The 15,008-nt window shown below is 38.7% G+C and overlaps 1 protein-coding gene across 7 annotated transcripts in view; it reads right to left on the reverse strand.

The window, feature by feature from the left end:
- The window catches only part of DGKI (diacylglycerol kinase iota), a 414,076-nt gene that overhangs the window by 174,284 nt on the left and 224,784 nt on the right, over positions 1–15,008 (reverse strand). For 3 of the 7 annotated variants that reach the window (XM_063447583.1, XM_063447582.1, XM_063447581.1), the window contains exons 5-8: positions 12,985–13,041; positions 12,162–12,227; positions 8,861–8,932; positions 1,732–1,848 (exon numbers count right to left, since the gene is read on the reverse strand). In XM_063447583.1, coding sequence (XP_063303653.1) covers positions 1,732–1,848; positions 8,861–8,932; positions 12,162–12,227; positions 12,985–13,041 — 312 coding nt within the window. Of the gene's footprint in view, positions 1–1,731; positions 1,849–8,860; positions 8,933–12,161; positions 12,261–12,984; positions 13,042–15,008 lie in introns of all 7 variants that reach the window. The other 4 variants (XM_063447580.1, XM_063447577.1, XM_063447579.1 and 1 more) reach the window with 2 other exon arrangements.

The raw sequence follows: 15,008 nt of genomic DNA on the forward strand, positions 1-15,008 counted from the left end.
GAGTGTTCCTCAGTAACTTTTTTTAAAGGCAATTAGAAAATGTTACCACTGAGATCAGCAGTGAGAGTGAGAACGCTGCGGGACAATTAGCAGTGGGGTGACCTTGGCAATACCTTAAATTATTAATATGTTCCCCTAGCATCTCACTTATTGGTGTGTCTGCTAATAATAATAACAAAGTATTTAACCAGGAAAGGTACATTCAGATTACTCTGCTTTTCAAGTACGTCCTGGGGATGTTACCTTAGCCCAACATCCAAGGGTTGTTACTATTACCCAATTTAATGGCACTCATTTTATCTACTTTGGAAGGATGAAGGGCTGAGTCAACCCTGCTAGGTTCTACTGATGATGCATTAGCCCACTGTCTCACCGGCCTAATATTGCCTGTCAAAAAATGATGCTGAAATGTCTACTACTCCTGTTATTATTCACCACAGGGCAGGGCTGGGGACAAACAAACAGCCTAATTTGAGATAAAACCAGAACATCCCCCCACTACATGCCACGGCCGTGTTGAATTCTATATTACATGTTTTATACTGATGCTACAAGAAGTAAAATAAAATAATAATAAAAGAACACTGTTACAAATGTGTTTTGTATTCTGCTGTAAGCCCACAATCCTCTTTATATATGAAATACAGTCACATGGCAACCATTAGGGGGTACATCCTCTGCTTCATTAAGGAGTCTGCCTGCCCAGGGGAGGATGGGTTCCTGTTAGGAGGTAATTTTTATTTGATTAGTTATTTACTTATTAATGTATTCCTTAATTCTCTTAATGCTGCTGACCAAATTTAGATTCTGCACTCTTGAGTAGATATATAGAGAAATACCCAGCAAAACTGTATTCACACTAATATCACAGATTTCTGCCTGTATTCACATGAAGTGACACTCCCCAAACATACAACCCTGTATTCTAGCACACACTTAAAGGACCACTATAGGCACCCAGACCACTTCAGCTTAATGAAGTGGTCTGGGTGCGAAGTCCCTCTAGTTTAAACCCTGCAGCTGTAAACATTGCAGTTTCAGAGAGACTGCTATGTTTACATTGAAGGGTTAATCCAGCCTCTAGTGGCTGTCTCACTGACAGCCGCTAGAGTCCACTTATGCGATTCTTACTGTGAAAATCACAGCGCTATTTTTTGTCTCTCTTTATGTTTTATTGTAGGAAAACACCTACTAAAAAGACTTATTCCCAAATGTACATGTAAGATACTCCACCTTGTATATATTTGTCATTTTGTTAATAGGCGTATAATATTTCTAAGATTATCTAGTTCTATGGCTACATTTATTGCATACACTATTTAATGTGTCAAATATATTTGACTTGTTTTTGTGTCACTTAGGGATTCTACCCCTATGTATGCAGTTTTCCAGCACATCTATCTTGATAAATTATTCAAACATGCATACCTGGTTCTTAAAATCATAAATACACATTTTTAGTGTTACACAGACCCCAAGATTCCATAAAGAAACAATGGCTTTAGGGAACATAGGGCCAAACAAGCTGCGGATGTAAGGAGAGGATTTTCAACAATGCAACACTAACAGACCACGGTACTGGGATAGAGCTAGGGACTTCATATTCCAAAGGGATCATGCGATACTGTGACACTGAAGCCATACATACGGTGCTGTCCTGGGCAATATCAGAGCACGTGGGCCATGAGGTGGTGATCAGACCCTCACAGACAAAGAGTAGCATGCAGTTACCTGAGGTTTCTTCACCTTAATGATCCAGCTTGGTGGGATTATAACAGCAGCATGAGCCCCCAGGGAGCAAGGCTCCTCAATATGATGCAACAGAAAGCAGGTCACTTTGTTGTGGAACTAAAGAGCGAAAGAAATAGTATTCAGGAATTGCACTTTAAAATAATACGACATCTCGTAGCTAAACTGGCATATAATGATCTTGTTAGTCATTTAATATAAATTTAGCTAAAGATGGGCACATTAAGGTGTATCTTTTATGTTTTCAGTCTGGCCTAGTTTGTTCTACCTTGGTCTAGCACTGTACATTGTGCAAGGCAACTTAAAGTCACTTATCCCAGCAAACAAATATGGGACTCAGTACCACCATTTGGCCTTATTGAGTTAAGCCCACCACTACGCAGCAGTACACCAATATCAGTGGATCCAATGCTAACTTTAACATGGAAGACAAATTAAATAGTGCTAGTGCTAAATGAAATAAAGCGTGTTTAATTAATCTATTGTAAGTGTTGTAAATATGTATAATGTATAATGCAAAGTGAATGTGAAAAACAAAAAAAACACAATTAAAAAAATACAGAAAAAAAAAAGACAAGGTACGGCAATATAGTGGAATTGAATCCGATATTTGTTTGCTGGGATAGGTGGTTTGAAAATGCCCTGTAAAACTTAAAACAGTATTTTTGTGTGCGCTGTTCCTTAATCTGTATTTTGTATACATTTTGATCTCTATGGTAGCACCACTGCTGAGAAATGTATATTCCTGCTATGCCCCTAATTCCTTTTTTTTATGTAAATGAGCAAATATTGGATTCAAACCATGGAAGATCTACTTTAAGAACACTCCAGGCACAATAACCATCAATGTGCATTGTAGTCACACTCCCTCCACACTGTAAGTAGTCAAACCAGACTTTAGAATGATTTGAATTCTTACCTGGAGTTTGCTAGGTACCGCTTCCCACCTTTCTGCAGCCTTCAGGAAAGACAGAAGCTTATGCTTAGTTGCTTCCATTAGCTCTCCTGAGCAAAGCCCTACAGCCTTTTCACCTGATCGCTCTTAGCCAATGAGCTAATGTAACGAAAATATACCCCAACACGCAGGATTCAACTCAACAGAAGACAACACAGAGGGGAGATACGTCTACCGGACCTTAGAATGGCCGGACTCGACGTATATGAGAGGAATACAGAGTCAGGAGCAATCCGAGGTCAAGGGCACAAAGAGACAGCGTAAACTAGGACTAGCCGGGGTCTGGTGCACGGTAAACAGCAAGCCGGCAAACAGAACAGATAAGGATAAAGAGAAAACATAGTCAGAAACAAAGCCAAGGTCAAGTACGAAGGAACACAACTGAACACAACAAGCGCTAAAGGGAACTGAAACAGAAACCACGATAGGGCCAGGAACTAAGGGAAAAAGGTGAGTATAAATACCTAAACATCTATTTTGATTGGCCCCTGTCATATCCATGTCCCCAAAAGGTAAGTGTATGGGGAGTGTGGCATGACAGGGGCCAATGGGAGGCCTTTGCTAATTTAGGCTCCCACTGTCCCTTTAAGAGCGCGCCCGAGACCCGCTTCTCGCGGTCACTGCCCGCCTTCCTGTTGCAGCCGTCTGATGAGCCGCGCGCGGCTCGTGCAGCAGCAGGACCACGAGCGGCTTGAACAGAGGACCCCGGCCGGCCCCTGGAAAGGGTAAGTACCGCTACAGCTAAGCCCTTAGCTCAAGGCTGAGCGCATGTGCCGGAAGTTGAGAGCATATGCTGGCACTGTAGTGGTTATGGTGCTTGCAGTGTTCTATTATTATAGTCCATGGATGCCCAAAAGGTAGATCTCCAGATTTTGTAGAACTACAACCCCCATGCTGCATAGCATGCCTTTAGAATGACAAAGCATCATGTAAGCTGTAGTTTTACAACATCTGAGGATCTATCTTTTGGGCACCCTGTTATAGTCATGCTTGGTTTGAGCAATAAAGTAATACACTAAGAGAAAGGCAGAGGAGACAATTTGAGGATTGCAAAGAAAACTTCTACTATCTCCCTCCTTTGCTGGCTGAGCACAGGGTTCTACATTGAGAAAATATAACTTTTAAACATTTATTTTTAAAATGAAAAGAAAACCTAAATACAAAAAATGAATGTGGATATTATAAATCTCTTTTAATGTTTTAAATATAAATATTACCCTTAATACAGCTGAAAGGCATGTATCCTAAATAGATCATTGGGGTGATAACAGTTTAGTCCACCAGATGGTGCTTTGCTCCAAAAATTGCCAGCAAGTCACATCAATGTGTATTAAAATAAGTAGAACTAGAATCTGTTTAACCAACAAACACTCATCTGATTGAGTCTCTGCTCAACTACTCACTAACGCCTCGATTTAATATTATTAGATAAGCTTTCCAAATGATTTAATATTTTTGGATACATTTTTAAAATAATTTTTTCAACATACTAAAATACCAAAAATATACCACATATAAACGACGACATGTAAAAAATAATATAAAAATATTACAAACGTGAATATTTTTCATTATGTTACATTATTTTAAAAAAGTATATCCAGAAATATTAAATCATTTGGAAAACGATTGAGGCCTACATTAGAGCATCCTCTAAAATGATGACGTATTATAGCAGGCAAACAAAGTACTCTAAAGGACTTTTAGACTATCATGGTCCCTGGTCTAAATGATAAGCCATGATAAAATACTTTGAAGATGATGTGGTACTTTTCTTACGCTAATTATTATTACATGATAATTGGTGAGCAATAGACTTTCCCGTTTCATTATATTTAATGTAAGATAGTAGCAAAACAAATTGTGTAGTCTAATGTTTGACCAGGTGCTAGGTTGCTTTCTTATTTTCTATGGTTTACTGCATATTCTCTATTACTCTGCATAGAGCCTACATAAAATAATACAAATAAATAGTGCACTGATGTTGTACCCGGTCCCCCTGAAGAACCTCTGCAATGTAAAGTGAAACTCACTTTAGGAAAAGACAGAGCATTGCTGCAGAATCACAGCACTTGATTTTATGCAATTACCCGCACTAGAATCTTAGGACATTAAAAAGCAACCTAGCATTAAGTGAAGCTGATAAAAAAAAAAAAAAAAAAAAAAAATAAAAGTATTTCTATATCTGTGTTCTATCCTATCTTGCACAATAGATACCGCCTCTTCTAATTTATAATACATAAACAGTAATTGTATTGTGAATATAACAGCCACAGATGAAATAAAACAGCGAGTAAAGTATGAAAAGAAGGCAAAATAAAACCTCACAAAAGAAAAGCTGGTTCAGGCAATCTACATTGGCAATGTGACCTGTAATATATGTGATATACATAACATACATGATCTAAATGCCCAATGTGATCTATAACAGCTATATATAATCACAAGATAAACACTGATTTTTTTTAACCATACTGTTCTGCAGTATTGACTATCCTCTTATTTCAGTTTGTTATTACACACATAGCAATATTCTGCTAAAGAATCTGTATGCCTGGTGGCTGTTACGTGAAGATAAAAGAGTCACACAATGACTTTAAGCAGTGGATTTTCTATGGAAAGCCAGTAAACACTATAATTAGACTGTAGAATGGCTGTGTGGGATAGATACTGTATGTGTTCGTGTTTACATGACTAATGGCTCACTAGAGAACATAGTGAGCCTTTCATTACACTGCATGGCCTATATTCATTCCCTGTGCTTTCTGTGTGTTGGTCTGTAATGCACTCCCATCTATTTAGTTTGACTTATTTTCCTAAAGAAAAATGATACTAATCACATTCGACATTTATAGTAAATCCTTTCTAACCATGGGTTTTAGGAATAGAAGCCCATCAGATGCTCAATAGTTCTAAGCATGGGTCAGATTAAAATGCTAAATATTCTCCATGAAATGTCTGAGAAAGAAGAACATGAAACTGAATAGATATCAAATCATTATTTATTTTAATATTAACTATCCCCCATATTTTGGTAATATAGTGTGAATGATCTCATTGCAAAATGAATGCAGAGAATAAATGGTTAGTGTGCTGGACAAACCTTTATACCAGGTGTAGGCAACCTTTGGCATGAGGAAGGGTACACTAAATTCCTTCTCACTTTTGATTATGTCCTAGAGCAGGGGTAGGCAGCCTTTGGCACTCCGGATGTTGTGGACTACATCTCTCATAATGCTCTTAAAGCCATAATACTGGCAAAGCATGTGAGATGTAGTCCACAGCATCTGGAGTTCTAAAGGTTGCCTACCCTTGACTTATGCAATTGTTATATACCACCAAAACGTGTGCCTCTACAGAAACAAAACACCACAAATACAAAGAATACTTAAACAATAAGTAGTGTTTGTATTTCCATTTGTGATGTTTTGTTTTTGTAGTAGAGGAATACTTTTTGATGGCATATAGCATTGGTTCCCAACCCAGTCGTCAAGTACCCTCTACCAGTACAGGATTTAGGGATAGCTTATGTCTAAGGTATTTTTAGAGAAGAGAAAAAAAACCAAAACATTTTAGACACAACAGGGTAATTCCTAAATCCTGGACTGGTAGGGAGTACTTGAGGTATATACAGGGCCATCTTTAACGTGGGACACATGGAGCAGCTGCCCTGGGCCCTGTCACTGCTTGGGGGCCCAAGCCAGCTGCCTCGTTTGCCCTCTACCCGCAACAACGTCTTTTGGGGTTGCTGATCGCCGAGTCCGCTTCCGCTAACCACAGATAATGCGTAGAGGATTAAGGTACTCAAAAATGTCTGCATTTACAGGAACACTATAGGACACTATCTTCTGGGTGTGAGAGAGGGAGAGATGGTCTGCTTGGTGTGAGAGGAGGAAAGAGGGTATGCTGGGTGAGAGGGGAAAACAGGGTCTGCTGAATGAGAGAGGAAACAGGGTCTGCTGGGTATGAGAGGGGGAGAGAGGGTCTGTTGGGTGAGAGGGGAAAACAAGGTCTGCTGGGTATGAGAGGGGGAGAGAGGGTCTGTTGGGTGAGAGGGTAAAACAAGGCCTGCTGGTTGTGAGAGGGGGGGGACAGGGTATGCTGGGTGTGAGAGGGGGAGACAGGATCTGCTGTTTGTAAGAGGGGGAGACAGGGTCTGCTGGTTTTAAGAGGGAGAGACAGGGTCTGCTGGGTGTAAGAGGGAGAGACAGGGTCTGCTGGGTGAGGGGGGGCATGGAGCTGCTAGATGAGATAAGGGGAGACAGGATGTGCTGGGTGGGAGAAGGGGAGACAGAGTGTGCTGGGTGGGAGAAGGGGGGACATGGAGGTAGGGGGAGACAGGGAGGAACTATTTTCCCTGGTGGTCCACTGGATAAAGAATCTGATCTCTACCCCCTGGCAGGTGTAGACCATGTGTACAGTGCCTGCGCTGTGCATCAGTGTGCAGGCTGGCAAGTGAGATCTCAGAGGCCAGAGGTCATGCAGCATCATGGCCATAGGTCATGCAGCACCAGCTGTAAAGGGGCAGGCAGGGGAGATCCCCTTATCTTCCCTGTCGACCTTGGCTCATTACCTTCGCGGCCCACCGGGCATTTGCACGGTTTGCCCGATGGCCAGTCTGGGCCTGCTTCCCTTATGTTCTAACCATATTTTTCATGAGAAGCTGTTAATTCCCTGTATGGTAACCACCATCATTGATCGCATTTTCCACCAGTTTAACACATTTAGCTTTTATTGATCCTTATTGATACTTTCAGGGCTTTGCCTAATGAGCACTAAAGTTCTAAAAATGGAACAATCACCACGGAAACCATTGGAAAATTCTTGTTGATTACTCCACCCTGAATCAGAATTTTTTACATTAATAACTCCATACTATATACTTCCTTATTCTTCTCTTTTCTACAGAAAACAAAATGTATACTGTTTCAAAATAAACATTTCCTCTTTTCCATTCCTTTATATATGTAAAAGCTTTGTCATGACACATAGAATAATATGATGTGTCTTACTAAAAACAGAGACAATTTGGAGGAAATTTCACAACAGTCAAGGAAGGAATATATGTGATTTGAAGCATGTTACCACCCCAGCTATTTTAGTCTAAGTTAAACAACAGTTTATTGACAATTAATAAAGCAACGGCTGTCAAGTAATTCTACAGATATAAATGTGGACCATCCATTAAATTGATCTGCATAGGAATGTCTACAAATAAAATTGTATTCATAACATCACTCGCCTTAAACAAAAAAATTTGATCAATATCACTTGAGGACAACAATATTTCAAGATTGTAATGACAACAAGGAAAAGAATACTAACAAGGGTTGTGCTGAACCCTGGTGCTGGAGTGAATAAAAACAGATGCAGATTTGACTTACAAAATCATCAAATACTGTTACACAGTGATGGAATTGATTTGTGTACCTTTTGATATAACCATGTTTAGGCAATAGTCCCTTTCTTTGTTTTATGCTTTACTAACATTTTAAGGACATTGTTTGAACTTTCTGTTTTTCCCATCAAACTAGTTTTTGGCTACGCTGCAAATAACTGAGAAATAACGAGCTTCTAACAGAGATAAAATAATGCCAGTTAGATAAAATGATCGGCTGGATTAATAGCCCCCCAAATGTAGTGCTTTGAAAATGTGTTAACTTTTGATTGGTACAAAGTAACATCACGTCCCTAGACATGAATACACTTTATTATGTTGCTACACATTAACATGTTGGTCAGTTCTTTATGAACCGGTGTGTTGTTGTTTTTTGTTTTTATTTATTTGGGTCTCCCCTAGTGCTGCATAATGGTTCAGGTTAAAGCAGAGATCTCTAAATTGAAGTCCACAGCATTCTGGTTTATCATATACGAGGGTCTTCGCCTCTGAAAGTAATTTTCATACACTCAGTGACCAGTGACCAGTTATACCTGATCATGTTTAATGAGCTTTGGCCTTTAGCTTCCCTGGTTTGCAACACACGCATCACACATGCTTCACAACGATTCATAATCAGCACTGCATATTTACAGTGTTATCACTACAGCCAATATTTTCTCTGCCTTACTGGTGCACGTCCTGTGATCTGGCTACTACAGTCGTGCCTCAGAATTACCATTAATCTAGCTTTGCTAAATATGTCTTTTCCTGCTTACCGCCTGCTTGCACCATGAACAGCTGATAGCCACAATCTCCTTACTGTGGAATGAAAACTTCTGCTGGAAACCCTGCGGAGGAGAAAATATTAGACTGAATAAAATTTACATTTTGGAATGAAATTGGTAATCTTTACCCCCCTCATCACTGAGTTTCTGCAGATTTATATTAACATAAATCGTCATTGAGTTATATTTATAGTCATGATGGTTTTGTTACTTACAGTATTATATATATAGCTATGTGTTGTTTATTTGGTGTTTGAATATAATAATCTAATATAATAATTTAGGAATAGGGTAGAGTGATGCCTTAACCAGGCCCGGGCAGTTCTGCACCAGTTGAAACATCCTAGGGAGCTGACCAGACAGCTCAGAGGAAGTGCTCCCTCGCCAGCCGCCCGCCAGCGCCCCCGCCCGCCCAGCAGCCACTGGACCACCAGGGAGAAAGATGACCCCCCCTAGCATTCCCAAAGGTAAGGAGGCTGGGGGGGTTAAAGTAAAAAAAAAAAAGTATTAATGTGAGTTAGTGTGTGTGTGTGTGTCTGTTAGTGAGTGTCTGTTAGTGAGTGTCTGTTAGTGTGTGTATGTGTGTGTCTGTTAGTGTGTGTGTGTGTGTGTGTGTTAGTGTGTGTGTGTGTCTGTTAGTGTGTGTGTGTATCTGTTGGTGTGTGTCTGTTAGTGTGTGTGTGTGTGTGTGTGTGTGTTGGTGTGTGTGTGTCTGTTAGTGTGTGTGTGTCTGTTAGTGAGTGTGTGTCTGCTAGTGAGTGTGTGTCTGTTAGTGAGTGTGTGTTTCTGTTAGTGTATGCGTATCTGTCAGTGAATGTGTATGTGTATTTAGAAGGCGGGGGGGGGGGGGGGGGGAAGAGGGGGGCACCTGAGTTTTGTCCTGCCAAGGGCAGCACAAAACCAGGATACACCACTGGGGTGCAAATCTATTTCCTATAAAGAAAAGCTAGCAGACAATGTGGGTACAGATCTAGATTTCCTAAAATGACAAGCTATTACCTATTAGACAATGTGGGTGCACATCTATTTCCTAAAATGACAAGCTATCGGACAATGTGGCTGCAGATCTATTTCCTAAAATGACAAGCTATCAGACAATGTGGGTGCAGATCTCAGACAAGCTATCAGACAATGTGGGCGCAGGTCTATTTCCTAAACTGACAAGCTATGAGACAATGTGGGTGCAGGTCTATTTCCTAAAATGACAAGCTAGCAGACAATGTGGGTACAGATCTATTTCCTAAAATGACAAGCTAGCAGACAATGTGGGGGCAGATCTATTTCCTAAACTGACAAGCTAGCAGACAATGTGGGTGTAGATCTATTTCCTATAAAGACAAGCTATCAGACAATGTGGGTGTAGATCTATTTCCTATAAAGACAAGCTTTCAGACAATGTTGGTGCAGGTCTATTTCCTAAAATGACAAGCTAGCAGACAATGTGGGTGTAGATCTATATCCTATAAAGACAAGCTATCAGACAATGTGGGGGCAGATCTATTTCCTAAAAGGACAAGCTAGCAGACAATGTGGGTGCAGATCTATATCCTATAAAGACAAGCTATCAGACAATGTAGGTTCAGATCTATTTCCTAAAATGACAAGCTAGCAGACAATGTGGGTGCAGGTCTATTTCCTAAAATGACAAGCTAGCAGACAATGTGGCTACATATCTAGATTTCTATTAAGACAAGCTATCAGACAATATAGGTGCAAATCTATTTCCTAAAATGACAAGCTAGCAGACAATTTGGGTACAGATCTAGATTTCCTAAAATGACAAGCTATTACCTATTAGACAATGTCGGTGCACATCTATTTCCTAAAATGACAAGCTAGCAGACAATGTGGGTACAGATCTAGATTTCCTAAAATGACAAGCTATTACCTATTAGACAATGTCGGTGCACATCTATTTCCTAAAATGACAAGCTAGCAGACAATGTGGGTGTATATCTATTTCCTATAAAGACAAGCTATCAGACAATGTGGGTGCAGATCTATATCCTATAAAGACAAGCTATCAGACAATGTGGGTGCAGGTCTATTTCCTAAAATGACAAGCTAGCAGACAATGTGGGTGCAGATCTATTCCCTATAAAGACAAGCTAGCAGACAATGTGGGTACAGATCTAGATTTCCTAAAATGACAAGCTATTACCTATTAGACAATGTCGGTGCACATCTATTTCCTAAAATGACAAGCTATCAGACAATGTGGGTGTAGGTCTATTTCCTATAAAGACAAGCTATCAGACAATGTGGGTGTAGGTCTATCTAAAATCACAAGCTATCGGACAATGTGGGGACAGATCTCTTTAAATGTGTCCTAAACAGACCATACTATTAGCCACTGAGTGTGCAGATGTGTTATCAGTCATTATGAAAGCAGCTGCATGATGTTACCCTTAGTCATGACTGCAGAGAGGAATTATTACAAATCCAACCATTGACTGTGCCTTCCTAAGGCATTATCTTAATACTGCACAATCTGTAAGACATTAGATCCCAAGCCTTTCTTATTCTTTGTCTCCTATTTTATGTGTATAGGCTATTAGGCGTGTCACTGCTTATTTTCCTTTCTACTAGCAACAAAAAGTTGCTAAACCAAACACAATATACACTGCTAGAGAGTCCAGGAATTTACATAAACACACAGGGTTGATGGATTGAACCAGCAATCGATAAACTACTTAACTGGAAATATTCCTGATCATTAAGGAATCTTAAAGGACCATTATAGTCGCACAGGCCACTTCATCTCTCTCTATTTTTCAGTATATCATTTTTTTTATATATATATACTGTACATGTATCATGTAATTTTGTTGTTTTGTGTCTTATTATGTACACATGAACAGTAACTGTTTATTTTACTATAGCTTTATTAAGACACATTCTAGTTTATTAAGCTGCACTATATTGTTTATATTGGTTTCTACATGCTCACTCATTTGAGAATATGAAATACAAGTGGTAAGTATTATTCACTGAGAGCATACCTATTGAGTTTTTGAGACATTTGTGTGTTTGAACAATTATTTAGGGCCACAGTCTTAACAATATAAAAGGGTTAATCACTAAACTGGAAACTGCTTAGAATTAACCATTAGCAATGTTGGAGAAAATGTCTAATTTGCACGTTTTGGCCTAAAAATTAGTTTTTGACAATTCCTAGTTTTATGAATGACTAGTGTCAGCCCATTTTGAGAATGCAGAGGTATTTGCAATGTTTATTTACGTGATAAGTGATTTATAATTGACATAAAATGGACAATCCCTGCAATCTTACCTTCCCACAATGCTTGCACTTCCCCTCTTGCCTCCTGCGATGGACCCAGTGATGTCTCACCAGATTCTGCTGGTTAGAACAACAAGAAAAATGTCTGACCTGAAGAAAGACCATCAGAGCTCAGGTCAGGACTGAAATGCGTTGTGAGCAATTTTGGTAACACACAACAGTCGTCTGAGGTGTAATCCTATAATCACTGAGCTGGTGCAGGCTTTTTTTTTCTTTCTTTTTATTAATCTTTTTAATTTTATTTAGTTTTTTTAAGATTGGAATATGTATTCATGTGAATCTATTTTACGGCAGCCATGTTGAAAGTTCCTTATGCATTCCATTGAGCATCATTAAAATGCAGTGTCATTTTGGTCTAATCTATGTGTTACTTAAGAAGAAAGTATTACAATATGTATCCCTTTCTAGGAGCTGTGAGAACTTTGGTATCTGCTACCCAATGAAGGACTGTGTCTACATGTATTTGATCGACTGACACATCACATCACCATTGCAGATGAGAGATGTAGCTAAGTGGCTATGCAAGTGTTTTTTTTTTTGTTTGTTTTTTTTTTTAATTTATTTATCCCCTTAAGGACACATGACAATTTGGTCCTTAAGGGGTTCAAGGATTTATTTAACTGTTTTTGTAATTGTAATTGGTCAGTATAAAAGCATAAAGATTTTTTGCTTTCCTTTTGTCTTAAAAAACTTCAGCCAATTTAAAATATCATAAATAACAGATTTCAACATACCTGCTTTGAAACTCATTATACAATGGGATTTTTTTCCTTGACATAGTTTAGGATGAGTGCTGCAGACCTCACATACATACCTCCCTTGGGGCACGGGAAGTTCCGTCACGAAATGTAGGCTTGCATCTAAAATTAATCTGAAGTTTACAGAGATAAATGAAAATTAGGACATCTAATTATAGAGTGAACAGAACATAGTCAGTCCTGCAAATATGTGACTATTCGAGGTAGTTCTTTTCTTCTGTCTTGATTTGAACGGGATGGATACTACTGTGATAGCACATAAAAGGGAGTTGCATGATCACCACTTTATTCTAAAATGTTACAGGTCACTTTTGAATATGTAACTGATTCTCTTAGATCTGGTTTGTGAGTTTGTGATGGCTTATGATCTACAACAAACTCTATTACAAACATCAGCAGCTTTTGAGCCAATGTAGCCGGAATACTCATTAGTTTAGTCCTTCCTGTTGGCATTCACTCTTACAAACAATTTTTAGTTAATAGCCAGGGTTATACACTGAACTCCAATTTTCTCAGATTGGAAACAGGCGGAAATTGCCAAATTGTGACTACAGCTGAATTACAGAATTTTTCCAGATCAGTTATTTCTGCTTCAGTTTTGCCATTCTAATAGAATTCTCAAAAAATTCAGAGCTTGGTGAATAACTCCAACAGGGTTATTCACTAAAATAATAATTATGCTGGGATTAAAAGTAAATTCAAAGTGAATGCCAAAATAGCCAAACTGGAAGAGTTCTCCAAGTTTTGGCTACTTTGGCCTTCAATCTGAATGTCACTTTGAATTCATTGAGAATTCCTAACCCTGTCTATGTGTTTCCTCTTTATTTAAGATTACTAGGTACGGGCAAATCTTATATGCTTGAAATAACCAATGAAGTCCTTAGCAGAATGCTATGCAAACGTATGTAAACCTCAAGAGGAGTTTAAACGCCCTTGTATGTAAAAAAATGGGAAAAAGATTTGAATAAAGCATTTACTTTCCAGCAATGGTTATCAGCCATATGCTTTACTAAAGCCTCCTCTCATAGCTTATCTCTTTGGGAAGCACATACTAAATCGTTAATGCGCTGGTAAATGGTTCCTCAAAGGATTTCCCAAATGTATAAAGAGGCTGATCCAATCTGCTGGAGATGCCAATCGGCCCCAGGGACAATTTGCATGTTTTTTGGGAATGCTCAATACTAACTCAATTTTGGAGTGATATTGCTGATATTGTAGACAAAATTAGTGGACTCACAACAATAACTCATAGGCTACCAGAATATTACTTATTACATAAATTTCCCGAGTTTCACTCCACTTCCTAATAGATCGCTGATAATTAATATTTTGATAGCAGCAAAATTAAGCATAGCTCATCACTGGAAAAGCATATTTGCACCATCAGTAGAAGAAATACTTAAGAGAGTGGACTCTATACAGATGTATGAATCAATGACATCTCGGATTCTAGGAACAACAGACCTTCACAGCAAACAATGGTAGGATTGGCCCACCTTAAGACCTTATCAAAACACAGCCTAAAATGAGATTTATCAGATATTAACAGTAGTCAAAAAGCACATTTAGCATGTTGCACAAAGTAGCATGTTGAATGGCATGCTAATGTGATAATTGCCATGGAATAATCTTTCTTCATGTACTTATATAGTATGGATACTCTGTAAACACAGCTTTTTCCTTTCTTTTTTTTTGTCCTCTTGTGACATGAAATGTTCTCTTATTATTTCCATTGTCATGTCTTGAAAATGCTTAAAAAAACATGAAAATTTAGTAGATTACTAGGTAAAGATGTGCCCTATAACTTGGATGGTTATCATGTTTCAGAGCTCCATTAAGACCACTGTACAGGGTGTATATTTATAAACATTCTTCTTAAATAGGCAATTTGATGCAATGGTTATTGCTAGCATTCCAGCTTAACATAGTGGACCTTAATTATATCATTCAGACAGATTATAATAGTAGTATTCATATTGACATCACGCCAAAATATGCTGCAGAGCTTTTATAATGGAGATATTTATAGTTGAAGAAGGCTCCACTCATACTAGCTTGCAATCTATGAGGATTTGAGGTA

The sequence above is a fragment of the Pelobates fuscus genome, chromosome 3, assembly GCF_036172605.1.
Source record: "Pelobates fuscus isolate aPelFus1 chromosome 3, aPelFus1.pri, whole genome shotgun sequence".
In the NCBI taxonomy this organism is placed as follows: Eukaryota; Metazoa; Chordata; class Amphibia; order Anura; family Pelobatidae; genus Pelobates; species Pelobates fuscus.